Raw genomic sequence first — 23,407 nt, forward strand, 5'->3', positions numbered from 1 at the left:
ATGGGAACCGGTTTTTATTCTTACCTTGCGTTGACGGCATAGAGATCACACAGCTTGTAAAGCTTCACGTCTGAAACAGTTATGGCGATTGTTTCTTTGTTGCGTTTGAGCTCTAGAGTCATGAGCTTTAGCAAACGCACCGCCGACGCCACAAACTTGAGATCGTCCAGCAGACTGAAGAGCAAAGCCACGATCGAGACTACGTCGTCTTCTTTTAGTGACGCCAACACGGAAGAGTTACGGTGCCCACCAAGTTCAGCAAAAAGGCACAACAGTCGTTTCAGCACGAAGCAGGGAACTCCTGGAAAAAACAAAACAAAGTTTAGATGGTTAGAAGGGAGTAATACTGAGCTTTACCAAGAACGAAGTTGCGATGGAAAAGACCATTGGCAGGTGATCCAAAAGCTCGTGAGTTTTCGGTTCTCAGGAGCATACGAACAAGCACCCTCGCCAGTTCAGCATGATTTGTGTGCTTCTTCAGAAAAGAGACCAATTTCCTCTCGTCAAATGACTCTGGAGCAAACCGGAGAAACTTGACGAGTGTTTCCAAGTCGTCGTTGTCAACCACCCATGACTGAGGAAAAATCTCTTGCTCTTGTTCGCACTGATCTCCTTCTAATCCATCCTGCATTTCGTCATCCTCCTCGACATCATCCTCGCCATCTCCATCTTCCGTCCCATCTTCACCATTAGCATACTCATCATCCTCATCTTCGTTTTGATCCTCCTCTTCGGTTTCATGCTCATCTTCTGTATGATGTCTGTCATGCTCGGCAGCTTGGTCTTGTAACGCAACATTTGGTGCCTGCTGATGCTGGGTTAGCTCCGGAAGCAAGTCCGGGCAGGTCCGAAGTATCTGCACGAGAAACACTTCAACATATTTCTGCACGAGAAATGGAAACTGGGAAGTACCTGCAATCTTAAGTCCGGATCAAGCGTCGCCAAAAATGCCCACATATTCTGTGTCGTCTCTTCGGCACCAGTGCTGATTGCAGCAACGGGATCCTCTGCTGTGGCGTACATCGCCTGTAGAAACGCGATGACACCAGCCTCCGACACATATGGCGGAATGGAAACAACGGGACGATGTCGGTGACTCGATAAAAAGTTTGCCAGCACCTCAAAAACTGAAGTTACGACCGCTGCTGCCTCTGGATGGTCTAAGTCGAGCGCAGCAAGGGCCTTAACTATACGGTCGGCAAGAAGAGCATCCAGGAACTCGTAGCAGCTCTCCAAAACCTTTGAAAGACGGACGAGTTTCGAGGTACTTATCAGCTCCAAGGAAAACGCCTTCATCAGAGCTTGGAGGACACTGTCCCTGTTCTCCCGCCATACAGCCTTTAAGAACTTGCTCACCGAGGATGCCTTTGACTCACTTTCTAACACCCGGTCAAGAATTCCAGCTTCGTGGCCGAGCAAAAAATCTGGAAACTCGTCATAAATCTTGGTCAAGAGCTCAATCCTGACGTCGTCTAGCCCGGCCAGAAGAGGATCGCGCAGCTGAGCAAAAACGTCGAGAAAATGGGTGGAAACCAATGCACTTTCGTCGCCACCATTGCCGGTGACTTGACCCCCCTTAAGAAAAATGTAGTGCTGGTCCTTCCCCACACGAACAACTTCACAGGTGTCAAATGATGCTCGCAAGAAGATGGCGGGCTCTCTGAATGCCCAGGACGACATATCTCTCAAAAAATCATGCACATCGGCCGCATTGGCCAACAAACGTGCTCGAATCGCCCGCACCATCCTGTGGTATAACATCTGATGGTCTTCCAGCAGATGCAACACCGTCTTGCAAGCGCAACTCTTAGAATCCGGGTCGACGCTTAGGTCTAGCAACCTTTCGAAAAGAGCAGCCAAGTCCCTCGCATTTGTCACTAGCTCCAGTGCCATCTTGCGGTTCCTCGTCAGAGTTTCACCGAGTTTAAGCAGCTTTGGTCCATGAGCTGTAGGAGGAGTCTGGCAGATGAAGTTTCCAAACCAAACTACCGCTTGCTTGTGCTGATCTTCGGACATGCCACTTGCAGCAAAAGGATTGCCACCGTGGTCGCCTCCTCCAAACAGAAGCCTTAAAACCACTGCAGCTGACTCTACTGAAGTCTCAAATTTTGGAGACAACAGGAGCTCTAGAAACTGGTTTGCCATACCACGCCGTCGAATAACAACAGCAGCAGCGGTATCTTTCGTAACCAGGAGTGCTAAAAGCTTCGCAGCTGCTGCCTCAGATCCCAGCTGGCAAACCAGTGACACCAAGGCGGTCTCTCTTTCGTGCAACACGCCGTTCCTCCAGATGGTAAGAATCAAATCCTCGGAGCCGTGACAGTTCATAAGTTTCAAGAGGAGGTCGACCATCTCCAGCATTGGTGGAAATGACAGTGCAAGGGCATCCTCAAAGTTTTCCTCAGCCATCTTCTCAACGGCTCGTTCAATGGAATTTCCTTTCTTCTCCAGCGCTGCTCTCGCCACTGCCTTATCGTATCCCATTGACACCAGTTTTGAAACGGCCAAATCGTCAACTTCGGCAGGGTTCTTCTTGCACAACTGTTCGAGAACCGCTGCCGCCATCCTTGGAGTGAACTGGGAGATGTCACAGAGTCGAATTACGCGAAGGACCGCATAGAAAATCTGTTGCTTGATTCTTTTCTCGTCCTCCTCTCCTGTAAGGTCCGCCCACTCCGAGTCCAAAAGCTGGCAGAAAATGGAGAAGTACACGTCTAGCGATGGTGCCATCCCTGTCGTCGAGCTTCCAACTGGTGTCGAGCAGCTTCCGAAAGCTTCGAAGGCGATCAACAGCTTGTCCAATGCGCCGGACATGAAGAGCTGCTTGAAAAAAAAAGCGTTGCAATGACCATCGTTGTTGAATAGCATCCGCTCGACGATCCAGGGTAGCACCTCCACCTTCTCAGCGCACTTCCCTTCGATTAACGATCCAAAATCCTCGCACAAACTCTTGGCCATCTCTGCGTAACCCCCACATTTGTCTGTGGGAGGAAATCTTTCGAGCTTCATAACCACAGACACCGGAAGCTGGCGAAGAAACTCGTAGCCGCCAACCCCAACGAGAGTCGACATGAAACTAGCACTCAGTGCCTTGAGCAGCACAGCTTCAGGAACGGCTGTCACGTCGTCTAGAATCAACTTGGCCAACTTCGCGTGTAACTCATCTGATAACTTCCAGGACATGGTTGCTTCCACAATCTTCCAGCCATCAGTGGACACCTTTGAGCTGCTTGAAGTCCCCCTCAACAGCCTGGGATTGTCAAAGATTTTTACCAAGAACTGCTCGACCTCTCCCTCACCCCCCTCGAAGGCCTTGGAAAGCAAGTCTCTGATCATTCGTTGCTTTTCCCTGAGCGAGTCGTCATCGCTACTGCTGATGTCCTTGAGTTCGTCTTCAAGCCAGATCAAGGCCTCGTTCAAGCTCAGGACTCCAAAGACGGAGGATGGAAGCTGACGGCGGCGTTTCCTGTCTTCATCCTGGAGATCTATGGGGGCCGAGGAATTATCCAGCAAAGCTTTGATAAAACCACTGGAATGCTGGACTTTCCCACTGAGAAACTCATGGACCTTTGCATCTCTTTCCGCGGTCGTGAGTATGTCCTCCTTTCCGTGAGCTCCCAGTGCATACAGTGCCGAGATTCGAACACTCTCTGGAACAACTCCATCGCACGCCACCGCCTCCAAGTCCGAGAGTTGGGATTTTTCTACATGCGGTACGAGCCCCAGAGCCAAGATGGAAATTCGAAGGTACTCGTACCGAGTTTCTGCCGATGAGAATGCCTTTGCGAAGCGAATCCTGGTGAGCAAAGAAAACCGGAGCTCCCCAGGCACCTTGAAGTCACGGACCAACCTGTTGAAGAGATCCAAGCAATCTTCCCTACACAGCTCCTCCACCTCAACCTGAATGACTTCCAGCTTCCCGTCTTGATAGAACTCGAAGTATAGACTCCGAGCTGACTCCTTTGCACAGAACCACTGATCCCTGCTTGGCCATCCGTAAGATATCTCTCGCACGTAGCTCATCGTCTTGGAAGAATAACCATCCTTGGTTTGAGCTGCGGCGAGAACTTCCAAGGCCAGCAACACGATCTCCGCGTCCGTGGAAACCAAAAGACTAGCCAGCGACTGGGAAAAACAGGAGAAGATTTCGTAAAGTCCTTGAAGCTGGAGGAGGAAAGAATCATACCTCGACGCCTGGAGCGTCGCCACCATCGTTGGAATCGAGTTTAAAGAGAGCGTCTTTGAGAAGCGTGACCAGCGTTACCTTGGACTCTATCGTAAAGTCCTCCGCGAGCTCTCCATTGAGCTGGGCTTCGCTGCCCGCCTGGACACTCTCAGGGATCATCAATGAAAAGAAAAGGAAAATTTCCCTAGTGCCACCATTTAAAGCCCCGCTAGGAATTTTTTTTGGCGCGTTTCCAGAAGCTCTAGAAATCTTAGGCTGATCGATCGCTTCATAGCAGCGCCTACGATCATGGATTGAGAGATCCAGAACCAGTGCTGGAAATAGAGAAACTTCCATGGATTGAATTGGATCACCTCCCTGGCGCTGGAGCTCCACATTGCCAAGGGATGGATCACTTCTTGCCAGCGCTCGCGAATGGGAATGTGGGTGAAGAACTCGTGAAATTCCATTGAAAGATATCAAGAACCCTAATAGAAGAATGCTCAATGCAACGGGATGATCGAGGAGAGCATCACGTACGAGGCGCCATTGTCCGGCTCCAGCGCCATCATCTCTCGCGCGGCGTCTCTGCCCTCTTCCTCGCGATCGTGAGTCTTGCAAGAGGCCAGCAGCGTCGTCCACGCCACTCCATCCGCCGGGAATGGCATGCTCTGGACCAGATCGCGGGCCTCTTCCAGCTTCCCGGCTCGCCCCAGCAGATCCACCACGCACCGGTAGTTCTCTTCGTTCGCTTCCATCCCGAAATCGCCGTGGATGCTGGCGAAGCAGCGCCACGCCTCTTCGATCTTCCCGGCGTGGCTGCAAGCGTAGAGGATGCTCGTGAAGGTGGCCTCGCTGGGATGGATCCCGTCCAGCGCCATGCCCAGGAAGAGCTCCAGGGATTCGCGGACCCGGCCGTTCTGGGCATAGCTCGCGATGATCGCGGTCCAGCTCACGACGCTCACGGTTCTCATGGCATCGAAGATCTCTTTCGCGCGATCGACCTCGCCGAATCGCCCGTAGGCGCTCGTTAGCGAGTTTGCGACGCCCAGCTCGTCCAGGAACCCGGCGCTGGCGACCGTGTGGTGGATCGATCGAAGAGCTCGCAGGCTCGGGCACGCGATCAGCACGCTCGAGTACGTGATCTCGCTCGCCCTCACAGCGCCCTCGAGATTCATCCGGTGGTAGAGATCCAGAGCGTCCTCTCCAGCGCCGTTTTGAGAGCACGCCGCCACCATCGCGTTCCACGACACGAGGTCTCTCTCTCCGCAGGGAATCCTCTCCATGGCCGCTCGTGCTCCATCGATCGATCCGGCTCGGCCGTAAGCACTCACCAGCGCCGTGGCAGCGATGGGATTCCCCTCCAGGCCATGGATCCTCGCTTCTTCTCGGATCAAGTCGAGGTGATCCACGCTTGTCAAGGAGCCAAGGAGCAAGGAAGCAATGCTAGCTTCGTTGGGTCTCACGTCCATCGCTCGGAAGAGCTCCAGAGCTTCGCTGTTCTTCCCGGAGTGAGCGTAGACAGCGATCATCGCGTTCCAGGATATCACATTCTTCTTGCTCTGCTCGATTTGCTCGAAGATCTTGCTTGCGGTGACCACGTCCTCACCACAGATCCCATGCAAGCCGATCAAAACCGTGCCGAGCACCACGTCGAGCTTCATCCCGAGAGCGGCAACTCGGGGATAGATGTGGCAGCCATCGCCAAAGTTCCCAAGGTTGACGAACGCGGTGGCCAAGGCGGCCAGAGTTACTTCGTTGGCTTTCACTCCCTCGAGCTCCATCTCTCGAAACAATCCCACGGCCTCTTCCTCGCGGCTGTTCTGGGCTAGAGCAGTGATCATCGCTGTCCAGGAGATCACGTCTCTGCAAGAGGAAGAAGAAGAAGCCATAGCCAGGAACACAGACTTGGCACCATCGACGCTTCCACACTTCCCATACATGTTGATGAGAGCGTTCTGGACGTTGATCCTGGACTCGAGCCCCCGGGAAGCAATCTCTCGATGGAGTTCCAGCCCGATCTCCAGCGAAGAAACGCTACCGCAGGCATCCAAGAGAACCACGAAGGTGATATCGTTTGGCTGGAAGTTTTGTTGCTCAAGCTCCGCCATCCTTTTGTAGAGATCGATCGCCTGGAAGCCACAGCCGTTGAGAGCGTAGGCGGAGATGATGGTGTTGAGCGACACAATGCTCCTCCTTTTCATCCGGTCGAAGAGATCTCTGGCCTTTGCGATCCTGCCACACTTTCCATACATGTTGATGACAGCGTTGGCGATGACAACGTTGGATTCCAGCCCCAGTTTCGCTGCCAGATCGTGAATCGCTTCGCCCTCTACCAAGTCTTGCAGCCCCGAGCACGACTGGAGCACTGGAAGGAACGTAACTTCGTCCGGAACGATCCCTCCTGGAGCTGTCGTGATCATCTCCCGGAAGAGCTCCAGAGCTTCTCTGTGCTGCGAATTCTGGGCATAAGCTCCGATGATCGCGTTCCACGACACGGTGCTTCGCTCCGGCATTCGATCGAACACTGCCCTCGCGTCACGCAGCGCGCGGCATTTGCCATACATGTTGATGAGGGTGTTGCCGAGCACGAGGCTGGAATCCAATCCATACTCCTTGATCCTGGCGTGGATCTCTCGCCCTCGATCGTAGCAGCCGCATTTGGTGCAAGCCCCGAGAGCTGCGATGAAAGTGGCCTCCTCCGGTGGAACGTCCATCGCCCGGAAGAGCTCCACCGCTCTCGCGTAATGCCCGTTCTGGGCAAATGCTGCGATCATGAGTGTCCACGAGAAAACGTTCTTGTTCTTGATCTTGGCGAAGACGATCTGGGCCTCCTCCACATCCCCACACTTGGCGTACATCTGGACGAGAAGATTTGCGACGTAGCGGTTGCGCTCCTGGCCGCTCCTCGCGATCCTCGCATGGAGATCCTTGATGCCCACCAAGTCGCGGCGGTCGCCGCATTGGCGGAGGAGCAGCGCATACCTCCGGGTGTCTTGGATCGATGGCGGCTTGCGTTGCTCCTGGAGGTAACCATCGATGGTGGGAACCTCCAGGATTTCTGGGAAGATGTGTTTGTGCTCCTGGCCAGGAGATTCATGCGAGATCTCTTTGCAGCGGGTTTGGATCGGACATCACGATTGGGAGCGAGCTCGTCTAAATCAACTACCAAGAGTAGCACGTAGCGCGCTTGGTTAGGTGCGAGCCTTGTAATCAACTGGTTCTCGGTTCGAATCTGGTGATGATGAAACTGGCTTTGAAGTGAGTCGCCACTCACACTCCTCTGTTCCAGATGAGAAAAAGCCCTCTGAGCCATTTTGTTTTAAAATTTTGTTTTGATAGTCTTGTGGTGTGCAACTGGAAGCATGAAACTGATGGATGCAAAAATGCAAGTTAGACTATCTTTTTGTCCATCACATGTGTGACATGTATTTGCCATTGCAACTCCATGCGTTTCAGCTAATTGGCGCACTTCATACCATATGGCATCAAGCAATTCTTGACTCTCAGCTGCTGGCACGGCAACATGGACAAGGATGGTGGTACGACATGGAGATGTGGATGCACAAGTTTGGCACAAATCTACATTCTCAGCGCGCTTGAAGAGGATCTTGAACAATGATGCACACATGGATACATGGCAGAGAACACTAGGACAAAATATCACCTTTATTGCCAGGAGATAAACCCAGATGAAACATCCAGAATGGAGAAGACCTCATCGCCCCCACGCAGGAAGCCACAGCCTCCTCATCGAACTCGGATGCTGTGGACAGGGAAAATACCTCCGGATCTGCCCGGTCTGCGTGGAAGACACAGAGACGGTCAAACATCGACTGGGACGCTGAAACACACATAATCCTCGCAAACAAGGACAATCTAGTTTTGCGGAGGTATTGTCGCAGTGGAGAAGGTTGATGCGATGGTTTCCACGCTTTCCCACATCGTTTTAGATAGTCCGGGTTCCCACATTTATGAGGCATAGAGTGCGACTGTGGTTAGTTTCGTGAGAAAATATATCTTCTTCGCTTCCCACCTTGTCACTCGTGCTTTTCTACAGTCCGATTGCATTGCATAATAGGCGCCCGCCTCCTGGCCCGGACCCTTCAGAGCGGTGGAGTATGTGCCCCAAGTATTTGTACTCATCAGTGGCCTCGATCTGTTTCCCTTCGTACCAGAATTTGCTCTCCTGATCTGGTCCAAACACCAAGGTTAATCTGTAATCCCGTATCTTGGCAGAATCGGTGGAGTGTGTCCAATAGCAGCAGGTAAAGCAGCATGCCGGCGAGTTCATCGTTGAGAGCTCAGACCATCTATGAAAATGCGTTAGCCTTGGGGCAAACCGGTGTCACAGCGACCTTGGACATCTGCTTTCACGCTCGCGTACAGCTGCTGGATTAAGGTGCTGGAAGAGTTTGGTCCTCAAGAGCTTTTGTGATGTCCGGTCGAAACCCTACTTGACCTCATGCTCTGACTCCCGCTTGTTACCTCTATCGGACAAGACGTTTCTCCACTAGTCGGGTGAAGAGCTTGGCAAAGATGGTGGAGGCCATGATTGTCTTATAATTTCCTGACCTCGTTGGGTCTCCTTGCTTGTATATCGGAAGGACACAATTGATGGTCCAGCTAGTGTCCTGGATGATGTTGCTAGCCACCATGTACCCATACACGTCTGTGGCCTTCCACCGGTGGTGGCGGCTGATTGCTTCCTCCACCTGTTTCTCACAGAACGCCAGTGGGGTGTCACACTCAATTGAGCTCATATAAGTACTGTATCCAGGTCCACCTCATCAATAAAGATTGGTGCTGTCTTCTTTTTGAAGATCTTGTATGCCTGGTGCAGGTTGTGCCTCACTTGTTGAACTTGTTCATTGTTGAACGCTCTATTGTGGTGACCACTTTCTGGAAGTGTCTATGGCATCACTCGGCATTGGGGTGGCCATCCTTCTTTGCCTTTTTGTATGCTCGGTGCAGCTTGGTACAATGCTAAGTCCACCATTTTTTGGTCAGGAGTCCTAGCAGCTTTCCGTGGTCTCTGCAGTTGATACAGCAGGGTGGCTTCATGCAGTGCTTCCACCAAAAGATTGGCCTGTTCTTCTTGTGGTGTCTTTGACTGCATGCGCTGGAGTTGGTCAACCTCTTTGCATTTGAGCTTATAAACCATTTCTTCACTGATCATTTCTGGGCTTGTGTCCAGAGCTGGAGTGCAATTGGCTAGTGATCCCAAAGTTTATCATTTTAATGCTCTTAAAAACTTCATATTAATTGAATAATTAAATGAGTGTTTGACACATTTAATACTCTAAAAGATAATACTACCACATAAAAAAGATTTACAAACGAGGCTGTAGTTATCCCTCTCGCCCTGCTTGGCGAGCTTGGAAAGGATCACTTGCAAGCTATCATATATGACGCTGTTGATCAAGAACTTGTTGTGCAGTCCGGTCGATCGATTGATTGAAATGGGGTGGCCGGATCTTCCAGTTTTTCTTGTGCATCGCTGATTGTCGCTGGTGCCACGCCTCTGATTCTCCATTTCGTGGTTGACAAGGTTGAGGGCTCCGTGATGAACGTGATGCACAAGATGGAAGGCTCTACAGGCTCTGACTGGATCCGTGGAGAAGATGCTGGCAAAGACGATCGAAGGCCCACTTACGGGCTTCGTCACTAGGGCGCTCGCACAGAGCAATGCTTGCGCCAAGGAAAACATTGCTACTGTGAGAGAGCACACCTCAATGGTCCTGCCAGCGATCTCACCAGGGATGCAGCCAGGTACGTCTTCTATGGTTGTTTCCCGGCCTCGTACCATCTTTTGTTATTTATCTTCTAGATGTTTGATGCTAATCTCTGCTCCAGATGTTTGATCTACGCATGGAGATTCCAGCTGAGGCTACGCCTGGAGCTACTGCTGATCCTGTGGAGATTCCAGCTGAAGCTACTCCTCGAAGCGTGCAAAGCCTGCGAAGAAGGTATTGAGTTTTGGTCTTTTCTCAACTTTGAGTGGAGCATTTTCAACTTCCAGTCTGTCACTGCGCGTACAGAAAAGCCCACCGGCGACTGTCTGTGAGTACCTTTTCCCTTTGTTCGAGTTTTCTCCCGTTTTGCATTTGTGCGAGGGACGAATGTTGTCTTACGATCGGTATGATAAATTGAATGAGATTGGAGCTTATGATGCTTGTCTTTCCTTTGGTTCATTCGTCGGCTGGTTTGCGGGAGCTTCTTGCGAGCCACCCCAAGTGTAGGAGATGTGGAAACTATGAGTCGTGCCTGCTTTCTTCAAATGTTTATTCTGTTTCCAAGCTTTGACTTCACATCAAGCTCTTGCAGGCAAGACGAGAACGATTTCTCCTCCATGAGCTTGAAAGGTGTGGAAATAATTGTCGAAAAGCCTTTCAAAACAATACGCTACCAATGTTTTCTTCCAGCACATCAAGAAACAGTCTCGTCCAGCATCAGATTGAACTGGCATTCTCGAGTAAACATGACTATGGCAGCTTTCAGCTGAAGATGACCGTTGGAAGAGACGACGTTCCAGGCCGTTGGATCTAATTAGGGCAATCTTCTTGCTGATTTTTCTGTCGTGTGAGGTGGGCGCTGTGATCTGGATATGGCAAGCAGGACCCGGCTCTCCCCTGCGCCCCTCTCTCCACTGGCGCGCAGGCCTTCCATCTCCATGGTAGCTAGCTCCTCTCATATCTTCCATGTAATCGGTGATATCCAGGGCGATCGTTTCATTCCCAACAGAGGAGCCATGGACTTGGATCTAGCGCATTTTAATCTGCTCCACGAAGCCAGGGAAAATAGCCACACTCCATCCGAGGTTGCATCGCCTGTTAAGGTAAAGAGTCCAAAGAAGCAATGTCGCCTAACGTTTCCTTGCCAGGAAGATTACAGACGCATCCTGGCCGAGAGTCTTCTAAGCTGCGAGACGGGGAGCCCCAAGATCCTGGCCTTCACAAAGAAAATCCCCTCGTTGAGCATCCAGCGTTGTCTCGACACAGAGTTGGACATCTTGCCTTCTTCCAAAAAACCACATCGACACATATGCCAGGTACATACATTGTCAATCGATGTTCTTCATTGTAACCGTGACGCAAGACTCCTGAGAGAATCCTGGATGCCCCCGAGATCGTGGACGACTACTACCTCAACTTACTGGACTGGAGTTGCAACAACACAGTCGCCGTCGCTCTGGGTCCTGCCGTCTACCTGTGGGACGCCGACACCGGCGAGAGCTTCCAACTTAGCAAATGCGAGGAGCACGACACGGTGACAAGCGTTGCATGGTCCGACGATGGAAGATTGATCGCAGTGGGACTGAGCAGCGCATGCATCCAACTCTGGCATGCCACCAGCAGAAGCCAGGTTTGTGATCTTAACTTCCTCATGCAAGCTCTTCTTTCTTGGAACACGTAGATTCGAACCTTTCGCGGTCACTCATCACGAGTCTCGTCTCTGGCTTGGAATGGATCACTCCTGTCGTCCGGAAGCCGCGACCACAAGATTATAAACCACGATGGTAAAACCTTGGTTTGTTTCCGATGATGGATCGATTAGCTTTGCAGTGCGCGCTCGAGCACACAAGGCGTCAGTTCTTGCGGGACACTGCCAGGAGGTGTGCGGCTTGAAGTGGTCACCGTGCGGCCAGCAGCTGGCCAGCGGCGGCAACGACAATCTCCTCCACATCTGGGACGCGGCAGTGGCGTCCACGTTCGATTCCATCCATCCCGGCTCCAGGTGCGCGTTCCGCTTCGACTGCCATCGAGCTGCTGTCAAGGCACTCGCCTGGTGCCCGTTCCAGTCGCGCTTGCTGGCCTCGGGTGGTGGAACTGTGGATCGATGCATCAAGTTTTGGAACACTCAAACCGGGACGTGTCTCAGCAGCATCGATACCTTGTCCCAGGTGAGGTTCTCTTCTTCTCTATCTTTGCTCCTCTCTATCTTTTCTTCGCTAAGCTCTCGATATTCTCACGCAGGTGTGTGCTCTACAGTGGAGCAGGCATCAAAAGGAGATTCTCAGCAGCCATGGCTACGGCCTCAACCAGCTGTGTGTGTGGAAGTATCCGTCGATGATCAGGATTGCCGAGCTCCGGGGCCATACTGCTCGAGTGATCCATTTGGCACAGGTTTATTATTCTTCTCCAGCTTTTCCCAGTGGCTTTTCCTGTTTTGCGTGTAGAGCCCGGAGGGAACTACCGTTGCATCTGCGGCCGCGGACGAGACGCTGCGCTTCTGGAGGGTGTTTGGATCGCCCAACAAGAAATGCGGCAGCGACATGAAACCCAGTGGCCTCTCCAGAAGCGCTAGTAGCATTCGATGAGTAGCATGTTGTATTATACTTTGTAGAACCTATTGAGTTCTCCACTTGCGCTGGATTACGTGGCACCATGGCAAGGAGGCTGTCTTAGTCTTTCTTAGTCTTTTTGGCGAGATAGATAGCAAGAGCATTACTGTATCCTCTTTTCTATCTATCGTGGCCGCCTAGCTCCCTCACATTTTCTCACGTGGTATCAAATATTAGGGTAACTGTGAAGCGGTCAACAACAAGCCCGAGACAGATGACATGGACACAGATGATTTGGCAGGTGTCCGACGTGGCAGGAAGAACCAGTTTGTTAGAGAGGATTGGGCAATGGGACTTCTTGGGATGCAGCAGCAGGGGCAATAAAAGGCATGGTGGGAGCTAGGGCTGGGAGAGGATCAGTTTGGGAATGGCACTACAAGCTGGGGTGATCAAGATTTGAGCATACTGTAGTGTGAACTCTAGTAACCCTTGCCTGGAGATGAGGGGCACCTCATCACAGCTGGGCATGCTGGAATTTATTTGAGTTCCTTGTCACTTTCATTTTTTGTATAACTGAAGCATGTTTTTCTAGCTCGCTATGAAGGCCTGCACAAGTGACATGTGTGAAGGGCATGCATGGCCCAAGGGACTTTTTTGGCTAGGACAGCTAGTAGGTTTAGTTATGGGGTGGTTGGAGCTGCCACACATCCATTGAGCCAAGGAGGCCAGTGATGGGGGGTTCTTGGTGATCCATCCAAGGTGTTAAGGACATGCATCTAAAGGTTGGAGCCCTCTAGGAGCTGAGAACTAATTGGGCTAAGGAGGCCAGTGATGGGGGATCTTGGTGATCCACCTTAGGTGTTGGGGATGTGTATCAAAAGGTAGCCACAAACCATAGGAATATTCTAAGGATATTTTATTTTAAGGCTGTAATACCTAAGTTGGCTTAGGGTTTACTCTTTGTTTGTTTCATTAGTATCAAAGTATGGTCAAGGAGTGGATATAGATCTTAATAAAGAGTATCATATTAATGATGATGGTTATGATGAGGAGGAAGAATCTCTTGATGATGTCATTATATGGCAAGTTGCCAGATTTCTAAGATTTAGAATAATATTAAGGAGGTTAAGGATTTCATCAATGTTATCTTGCTTCACATGAACCCTCAAAGGTTGAAATAATCTTGCATTTGTGATTACCATTAGTATATCAAATATGCCAAGGATTATGGTAATGGAAGTTATCACTAAATATTTGTGATAACTAGGAGGTTGATTCTTGGTTGGAATTGTGAGAAAGTTGCTAGTCTTACTACCTTTTTGAAGATAAAGTGAAGATTGAAGAAGTTTATAGGTCATACTTCTTTGTGGTAGAAGAACTACATCAAAGTTAATCCGAAGTCGATTTCTTAGAATGATTTGACAAAAGTTTTTCATGCTTCGTTAGAAGTGTGAAAAGGTTGATCTTATGAACTAGCTACTAGAGATTAAGCATGGGATTTTGTCTTTAAATGCATATACTCTCAAGTTCCATAATCTTTGTTTTAGTCCCACGGGCACTATAATGAGCTGCTAAACTTGCAATGTTTCATTAAAGGTTTAAGATTAGTGGATATGCAACAAAGATTTTCCAGCAATATTGATTGATGCTATTATTAAGGCTCAAATCTTTTCACCAAAACCATCAGTCAATTCTGGTCAATGGGATGGTCTATAGGGTAGTCAAGATGATGATTAGCCAACTAGTGCTTCATATTTGGGGAAGAAACAACAATTGTTATGTCATGGCTCAAAAAAGGGAAATAGCAATGAAACTAAGAAACCTCATTTGGAATAATGAAAGAAGGACAAAGTAGAAGGTAATTATTTTTGTTGCCAGAAAGTTAAACATCAAGGCAAGGATTATCCGCTTGTGAAGGGATTAAAGAATGTTAATGTGAATGTGGTGGATTCTATTGTAGATATGGCTTAAGCATCTACTATGGTAATTTTTCCACACCCCATAGTGAAAGTTCAAGAACTTAAGTCTTGAGTTTATATCAACTTTGTAAAGCTCAATGGTTCTATACACAATCAATTTGTGAAGGCCAAAAGGGACATTTAGGGTAATATAATTAATATTCTTTTTGATCCAGGTGCTACATATGAGCTCTAAGGTGGTGAAAAAATTTAATTTTCTTATAGAAAAAAGCTCGGTAATCTATAAGATGGTTATGATAGATAGATATAGCACTTGTGTTTATAATAAATAGGCTCCAAATGTTCTTTTGATGGTTTAGGGGATTCTCAACCATCCTTCATTCTAAGTTATAGATCTTAGCTGCACAGATGTTATTTTTGGGAAAGAATGGTTTTATAATAAAAATTTAAGGATTGAATAGGAGTATAATGTTCTACGTATCAAAATTTGTGGCATTGTGAAAGAGAATAATAATGATATTTCATTAATTAGTGCTTTAGAGTTGGTGCATGAGATAGTTAGTTCTTTTGTGGTGTACTTGTTTTTTTTTTTCTAATAGATTATGTTTGATTTGGAGTACATTCATTTGCATAAGGCTTGTGTGAACTAGATTCATGAGGAGTTCTTTGACGTATTTCCAGATGAGTTGTCTAATGGTTCCTTATGTGGAATTCAACATGGGTTCCTAAAGCTACTCTTTATTAAAGATAACTGACTTATACTAGTCTTGTTAAAGATGGGAGATTAATAGGTAGCTTCTTGAGTACCTTTGAAAGGGGTTACAGATAACTAGAAGCCATCTTACTTACAGATAACCAAATCTCTTTAGGCTACTCCAATGGTGATGGTCAAGAAGAAAGATGATATATGGTGTCTTTGTATGAACTATAAAGGATTGAATGATAAGAATAATGAAAAATATATTCCCAATCCTTCATATCAATGATTTACTTAATCATCTTTCTAGTGTTCAATATTTTTCAAAAATTGATTTGAGGTAAGGGTATCATCAAATTTATATCAAGCTAGAGGATGTTCCAAACATCACATTTCAAACAAAGATGGGTTATTATAAGTTTTTGGTAATGCTGTTTTGTTTGACAAATGCCCTTGCAACTTTTCAGGGGTTGATGAATTAAGTTCTATACCCTTACCTAAGAAAGTTTGCAATTAATTGTTTTGATAATATCCTATTATTTAACTTTTCAATGGAGGAATATGAGATGTATATATAAAATGTTTTGCAACTTTTAGGAGACAACAAGCTCTACTTAAAGTTATCTAAATATGAGTTTTTCTTGGAGGAGATTGGATATCTTGGGCATTTAATTTCAATGCATGGAGTGAGAGTTGATTTAGCAAAAATCTAGGTCATAGTTGATTGGCCTATACTTTCGATAGTGCATGATTTTCGTAGTTTCCTTGGTATGGTTAAAGTTTTTTAAAGATTTGTGAAGGGCTTTCAGAGATAATAGCTCCCTTGACTGATCTTCTCTAAAACATATCAAAACATGCTACTATTTGTAGTTGGGATGAAAAACATTAAGTGGCATTTTAGCTTTTGAAGCAGTGTTGTGTCTTTGCTCATGTGTTGAATATTTTGATCCTAAGAAGCTTTTTGTGGTCAAGATAAATGCGAGTGATTTTGCTATTGGGGCTGTCTTGCTTCAACTTGGGCATCCTTTCATGTATATGAGCCATAAGTTTGATGCCACATAGTGGAATTAGCTTACTCAAGATAAAGAGTTATATGTTATAATTGATGCTGTGAAGAAATGGAAATTATACAATGATCTCTTAGATGAGTTTAAGGAGTTTACTAACTTTAACTCTTTTATCACTGATATTTGCACAAAGGTTTTTTTGAGAGATGCCTTTACAAATTTGAAGGGTTACAAGTTTGCATCATTCAAGATATAAGATAGAATCCTAGTGAAGAAGGGTCATGTAGTGGTTCTTTGTATTGACAAATTCATCAAGTATATGTACCCAAGAACAAATGAGATAGCATCTTGATAGACTTTATCATTGGTTTGCCTAAGACCTTTCGAGAAAATGATGTTATTTAGGTTGTTATGGATTGTTTGACAAAATTAATTCACTTCTTCTTAGTGAAGATAATGATTAAAACTTTTGAATTTGCTCAATTATTTGTAAATCAGTTATTCAATCTCTATGATTTGCCAAGTAATATTGTAAATGACTGGGATCCCAAGTTCATGTCCTAGTTTTGGCAAATAGTCTTTGAGAAGCTACACACTAAGTTAAAAGTAATGGTGACTATTCACAATGGGCAAACAAAGCACATAAATCAGCTGTTAAAAGGTCTTTTGTGGGAAACTTAATTCAATAGAGAGTATAGGAAAAGTACTTACCTTGCTCATAAAAGTATTAATAATATATCTCCATTCATGGCAATGTTGTAAATGACTAATTTTTCCATTATACTTTAATCACTTAATCGCACTTCCGACCACTTGGAGAAGTTTTATTCACAACCTCTATAAATTTTATTCCGGACTTGGGGTTTGCTATCCCCGAGAATGGCATCCATGCCACCCAACCTTTACACTTAGTCCAAGTGCTCCATTGTAAGCGACTAATTTTTCCATTTTACTTTAGTCATTTAACAGCACCTCCGACCACTTGGAGGAGTCTCACTCACAACCTCCGTAAGTCCTATTTTGGACTTGGGCTTACTAGCCTTGAGAATGGCATCCCCGCCACTCAACCTATGCACTTGGTCCAAGTGCTCCACGTGTCCGATCCCATGACCGACACCCCAAGGTACCACCAACATATCAGCCTGTTACGCTAAGGCCATGTCCATTCACCTTGGTCATAACGATGGTCTGACACCACCTACATCCCAGTCCTGTCACTCAAAAACTGGGCCATCCATCCACGAGTGATCATCCCAGATCCACTCCTTAGCATCCTTAAGATGCCCATAGACATGGGGATTAGCCTTCCTCAATATCTCCATTCCAGTCCCCACCAAGTCCCTTTTTGTCCTTGGCCGTGCTCGCCAACACTGCCACTGGATCAAGGCCCACGGGCCCGACCACTAAGTCCCACTGTCCTCTAGGACTTCCTCCTTGTGTGACCATGTCCTTGGTCACCACACTAGAGGATTACTCCTCTTCCTTTCCACAGTCTGGGACTTTGGGACGACATTTCGGAACACCGTGGCCCTACGTGGGCCTCGTGGGTACTCTTCCTGCCTTTCGCCTTTAGGTGCTCTAGCCATGGGCTTAGAGCGAGGTTTCATTGAGCCACACCAGGTATCCAAGTAGGTAGTGCCACCCACACTTGGACTGGGAGCATCGGCTAGACGATCTCCCGGGGGAACTAGAGCCGGCTCTTGAACACTTCACCAAACTACCCTGCTTGTCGATCCGTATTCACTCTAGTCTTGGACTTCCCAATGGTCAGTTCATCACCCAACACTGGGTCTGGCTTTCCTAGGCCAAACTGGCCTTTCCTGGCCAAATTGGCTCCACTGCAGTCCTCCCCCTTACTATACTTTTGGAGCTCACCAAACCCCCCAGGGTCTGGGAGACAAACACTTTGGGCTTTCACCCTCTCAGACTCAAACTCGGACTCGGACTTGGACTTGGACTCGGACTCGGACTCGGACTCGGACTCGGCCTCGGCCTCGGCCTCAGTCTCGGTCTCAGTCCCGATCTCGGTCTCGGTCTTGGTCTCGGTCTTAGTCTCGGTCTCGGTCTTGGTCTCGGTCTCGGTCTCGGACTCCATCTCGGGTCCTTCTCGGACTCCATCTCGGATTCCATCCCGGGTCCATCTTGGACTCCATCTTGGACTCCGTCTCGGTCCATCTCGGACTCCATCTCGGACTCCGTCACGGTCCACCTCGGACTCCGTCTCGGACTCCATCTCGGACTTCGTCTCGGACTCCATCTCGGACTCCGTCTTGGACTCCGTCTCAGACTCCGTCTTGGACTCCGTCTCGGACTCCGTCTTGGACTCCGTCTCGGACTCCGTCTTGGACTCCGTCTCAGTCCACCTCGGACTCCATCTCGGACTCTGTCTTGGTCCACCTCGGACTCCATCTTGGACTCCATCTTGGACTCCGTCTCGGTCCACCTCGGACTCCATCTCAGACTCCACTTCGGGTCCATCTCGGACACTTCCACGTGTCATGTGTTGGTCCTTTTGGGTCCCTTTTTGGAGCCTCGCTTATTGCTCGCTTCATGCTCGTTCCTTGAGCACTTCGTTGGGAGTTCCACTCCCGCTCTCAACCTCTCAAGTTGGAGCCTTTTAGTCCAAATTGTAAGCAACCAAAGGGAACGACTCGAGAGACGATCCATAGGGGTTCAAATATAGAGGGAAAGGGCCCATGAATAAGAGTGCACCCCCTTTCCAAACAGTTAAGGGTCTTGGGATATTTGGGGTTAAGCGTCCTTGGGTTTGAATAGTACTGGGTTGGGTGACCTCCCGGGAAGTCCAAACTCAGGAGCTTACATTTGGTATCAGAGAGGTCTCGGGTCCGACTCTGTTGGTTGGCTAGGGGAATCGCACCACATGTTGATTGACATCTGGCTGGTCCAGTTTGCTCCCGCTGGGCTCGACCCGAGGGGTAGGTGTGAGACACAAAATCCCTAGGCCCCAAAATGGAGCCGGAAGGGCGCCACGTGGTAGTGGCCGAAGCGAGAGCCAAACAAGCGTCGAAATGGAGTCCGAGATGGACCCGAGATGGAGTCCGAGATGGAGTCCGAGATGGACCCGAGATGGAGTCCGAGATGGAACCGGGACTGAGATCAAGTCCGAGACCGAATCCGAAGTCGGATCCGAAATCGGATCCGAGATCGAGCCAGAGACTAAGTCCAAATACTAATACGGGTCAAGGGGTGAAAGCCCAAAGCGTGCGTCTCCCAGGGGGGGTTCCAAAAGTATAGTAGGGAGAGTGTGGGGGTTGGAGCCCAGTGGAGCCAGTTTGGCCAGGAAGGGCCAGTTTGGCCCAGGAAAGGCCAGTTGGGCCCAGGAAGGCCAGACCCAGTGTTGGGTGATGAGCTGACCACTGGGAAGTCCAAGACTAGAGTGAATACGGACCGACAAGCGGGGTAGCTTGGTGAAGTGTTCAAGAGCCGGCTCTAGTTCCCCCGGGAGATCGACTGGCCGATGCTCCCAGTCCAAGTGTGGGTGGCACTACCTACTTGGATACCAGGCGTGGCTCAACGGAACCTCGCTCTAAGCCCATGGCTAGAGCACCTAAGGGCAGAAGGCGAGGAGAGTACCCAGGTGGCTCGCGTAAGGCCACGGTGTTCCGAAATGTTGTCCCAAAGGCCCAGACTGTGGAAAGGAGGAGGAGCAGTCCTCTGGGGTAATGACCAAGGACACAGTCGTGTGGTGAGGAAGTCCCAGAGGACCGTGGGACTTAGTGGTCGGGCCTGTGGGTCTCGATCCAGTGGCAGTGTTGGCAAACACAGCCAGGGGCAGAAAGGGACTTAGTGGGGACTGACAGAGGGATATTGGGGAAGGCTATTCCCCTTGTCGGTGGGCATCCTAGGGATGCTAAGGAGTGGATCTGAGATGACCACTCACGGATGGTTTGCCTAGTCTTGGAGAGCCAAGACGGTGATGCAAGTGGTATTGGACTACCAGTGTGGCAAAGGTGATTGGGCATGGCCTTAGCGTAACGGGCTGCTATGTCGGGTGTACCTTTGAGTGTCGGTCATGGGATTGGACACGTGGAGCACTTGGACAAAGTGCAAATGTTGAGTGGCATGGATGCCATTCTCGGGGCTAGCAAGTCCCAAGTCCTGGATTGGACTTATGGAGGTTGTGAATGAGACTCCTCCAAGTGGTCAGAGGTGTGGTTAAGTGACTAAAGTAGAATGGAAAATTTAGTTGCTTACAGTAGGGTGTCAAGAGAGCGAGGCTCTCAGGAGAGTTGTGGCTCTCAGCTTCCGTTCACGAGGGCGTGAACTTGCAGGGAAGCGTGGTGGATTGTAAGCAACCAAAGGGAACGACTCGAGAGACGATCCATAGGGGTTCAAATATAGAGGGAAAGGGCCCATGAATAAGAGTGCACCCCCTTTTCCAAACGGTTAAGGGTCTTGGGATATTTGGGGTTAAGCGTCCTTGGGTTTGAATAGTACTGGGTTGGGTGACCTCCCGGGAAGTCCAAACTCAGGAGCTTACATTTGGTATCAGAGAGGTCTCGGGTCCGACTCTGTTGGTTGGCTAGGGGAATCGCACCACATGTTGATTGACATCTGGCTGGTCCAGTTTGCTCCCGCTGGGCTCGACCCGAGGGGTAGGGTGTCAAGAGAGCGAGGCTCTCAGGAGAGTTGTGGCTCTCAGCTTCCGTTCACGAGGGCGTGAACTTGCAGGGAAGCGTGGTGGATTGTAAGCAACCAAAGGGAACGACTCGAGAGACGATCCATAGGGGTTCAAATATAGAGGGAAAGGGCCCATGAATAAGAGTGCACCCCCTTTTCCAATCGGTTAAGGGTCTTGGGATAGTTGGAGTTAAGCGTCCTTGGGTTTGAATAGTACTGGGCTGGGTGACCTCCCGGGAAGTCCAAACTCAGGAGCTTACATTGCTCGCTTCATGCTCGTTCCTTGAGCACTTCGTTGGGAGTTCCACTCCCGCTCTCAACCTCTCAAGTTGGAGCCTTTTAGTCCAAATGTGTTACGCTCGTTTGGCTTTTGCTTCGGCCACTACCATATGGCACCCTTTCGGCTCCACTTTGGGGCTTAGGGATTTGTGTCTCACATCCATGTGTCCGATCCCATGACTGACACCCCAAGGTACCATCAACCTATCAGCTTGTTACACTATGGCCATGCCCCTTCACCTTGGTTACACAGGTGGTCTAACACCATCTGCATCATAGTCCCGTCTCTTAAAGACTGAGCCATCCGTTCACGAGAGATCATCTCAGATCCACCCCTTTGCATCCTTAGGATACTACAGGCATGGGGAATGACCTTCCTTAATATCCCTTTTTCAGTCCCTACCAAATCTTTTTTTATTCATGGCCGTGTTCGCCAACATTGCGATTAGATCAAGGCCCATAGACCCGACCATTAAGTCCTATGGTCCTCTGGGACTTCCCCCCCACATAACCGTATCCTTGGTCACTACACCAGAAAACTACTCTTCTTCCTTTTCATAGTCTACGACTTTGGGATGACATTTTGGAACACATGGCCCTACGCAAGCCTCGTGGGTATTCTCTCTGCCTTCTGCCTTTGGGTGCTTTAGCCATGGGCTTAGAGCGAGGTTCTGTTGAGCCACGCCAAGTATTTAAGTAGGTAATGCTACCCACGCTTGGACTAGGAGCATCGACCATTTGATCTTCCGGGGGAACTAAAGCCGGCTTTTGAACACTTTATCAAGCTACCCCACTTATCGGTCTGTATTCATTCTAGCTTTGGACTTCCTAGTGGTTATCTGTCACCCAACACCTGGGTACAGCCTTCCTGAGCCAAACTGGCTCCATTGGGGTCCAACCCCCACACTCCCCCTTGAGGGACAATCGCTTTAGGCTTTCACCCAACAACTTGTATTAGTATTCAGACTCGGACTCGGACTCAGACTTGGTCTCGGTCTCGGTCTCGGTCTTGGTTCCATCTTGGACTCCATCTCGGACTCCATCTCGGACTCCATCTAGGGTCCATCTTGGACTCTATCTATGGTCCATCTCAAACTCCATTTTGAGTCCATCTCGGACTCCATCTTGGACTCTATCTCGGGTCCATCTCGGATCCATCTTGGACTCCATCTTGAACTCCATCTTAGACTCCATCTTGGACTCCATCTCGGGTCCATCTTAGACTCCATCTCGGGCTCCATCTCGGGTCCATCTCAGACTCCATCTCAAACTCCATCTCGGGTTCATCTCGGACTCCATCTTAAACTCCATCTCGGGTCCATCTCGGACTCCATTTTGGGTCCATATCGGATTCCATTTTGGGTCCTCTTATGTCCCTTGTCTAGAGACTCACTTACTGCTTGCTTTGTGCTCATTTCTCGAGCACTTCGTTGGGAGTTCCACTCCCACTCTTGATTTTTCAAGTCGGAACTTTTGGTCTAAACATGTTAACTTGTTTGGCTTTCATTTCGGCCATTACCATGTGGCACCTTTTCGGCTTCACTTTGGGGCTTTGGGATTTGTGTCTCATAAATATATGGTTATGAGTTTAAATCTCCTGTGAGTTTGAGTTTGGCTTTGGTTTAGGTGTATCATATTTGTGATTTCCTGGAGGATATACAAATCAAGCTTAAGTTGGTAAAGTTGAATCTGAGCCAAACTCAAGATTGAGACAAAAGATTGGTTAATGAGTATCATCGTCATTAGGAATATAAAGTTGGTGACAAAGTTTTTTTTAAGTTGTCAGATGCATAATAGTTTTTAAAAGGAGGTGGTAATGCTAAGTTGTCTCCACAGTATTATAGGTCTTAGACAATTTTACAATATATAAGGGATTTTGCTTACACTTTGGATTTATTAGCTAGTTTAAAGATTTATCCAACATTCTATATGAGCAATCTTAAAGCATGTTTACACTCTAGTAATATCATGGATTAATTCATCATCTAGGTACTAAAGATTGATGTTGAGAAAGCTAATCCGGCCAATATTTTTGCTTAAAGATTAGTGAACTCATGCCAGAAGATAACTAGGGAATTATTAGTTCAGTGGAATGGTTATTCCATGGACAAAGTTACATGGGAAATTAAGGATGATGTGTAGAGAGGGTTTTTGAGTTTTAATTATGACTTAGATAACATTCTTGAGGAAGAGAAGAATTGAGTTTTATAGCTATATTATTATATGATTTAAGTTATTTATTTTATTCTCACTTTCTTGTTTCCATAACTGTATTGTCATGTGAGAAAGCTGTATTAAATTGCCACAAACTTCAGCATCAACAGCAACCAATCAAAGTGGAAATCTTCACCCAGACACTGCTATGCTCATTCAGGCTGCCCAAGAAACATTGGCAGTCAAACAAAGATTCCAGCT

The 23,407-nt window shown here is 48.4% G+C and overlaps 2 protein-coding genes across 2 annotated transcripts; one reads left to right on the forward strand and one right to left on the reverse strand.

Annotated features, from left to right (window-relative positions):
* Window positions 1-322: 322 nt before the first annotated feature.
* Window positions 323-6,882, reverse strand: LOC9633252. Its single transcript, XM_024674839.1, has 4 exons — window positions 5,716-6,882; window positions 4,187-5,611; window positions 913-4,125; window positions 323-856 (listed from the first exon to the last, which is right to left on the reverse strand). The coding sequence occupies exons 1-4, from the start codon at window positions 6,880-6,882 to the stop codon at window positions 323-325; spliced, it is 6,339 nt and encodes a 2,112-aa protein (XP_024530607.1).
* Window positions 6,883-10,036: 3,154 nt separating this feature from the next.
* LOC9633253 (cell division cycle 20.2, cofactor of APC complex) lies at window positions 10,037-12,485 on the forward strand. The gene is made up of 8 exons (XM_024674909.1): window positions 10,037-10,134; window positions 10,784-11,003; window positions 11,049-11,216; window positions 11,264-11,530; window positions 11,582-11,684; window positions 11,731-12,068; window positions 12,142-12,291; window positions 12,345-12,485. The coding sequence occupies exons 1-8, from the start codon at window positions 10,037-10,039 to the stop codon at window positions 12,483-12,485; spliced, it is 1,485 nt and encodes a 494-aa protein (XP_024530677.1).
* Window positions 12,486-23,407: the final 10,922 nt, after the last annotated feature.

The sequence above is a fragment of the Selaginella moellendorffii genome, unplaced genomic scaffold, assembly GCF_000143415.4.
Source record: "Selaginella moellendorffii unplaced genomic scaffold, v1.0 SELMOscaffold_0, whole genome shotgun sequence".
In the NCBI taxonomy this organism is placed as follows: domain Eukaryota; kingdom Viridiplantae; phylum Streptophyta; class Lycopodiopsida; order Selaginellales; family Selaginellaceae; genus Selaginella; species Selaginella moellendorffii.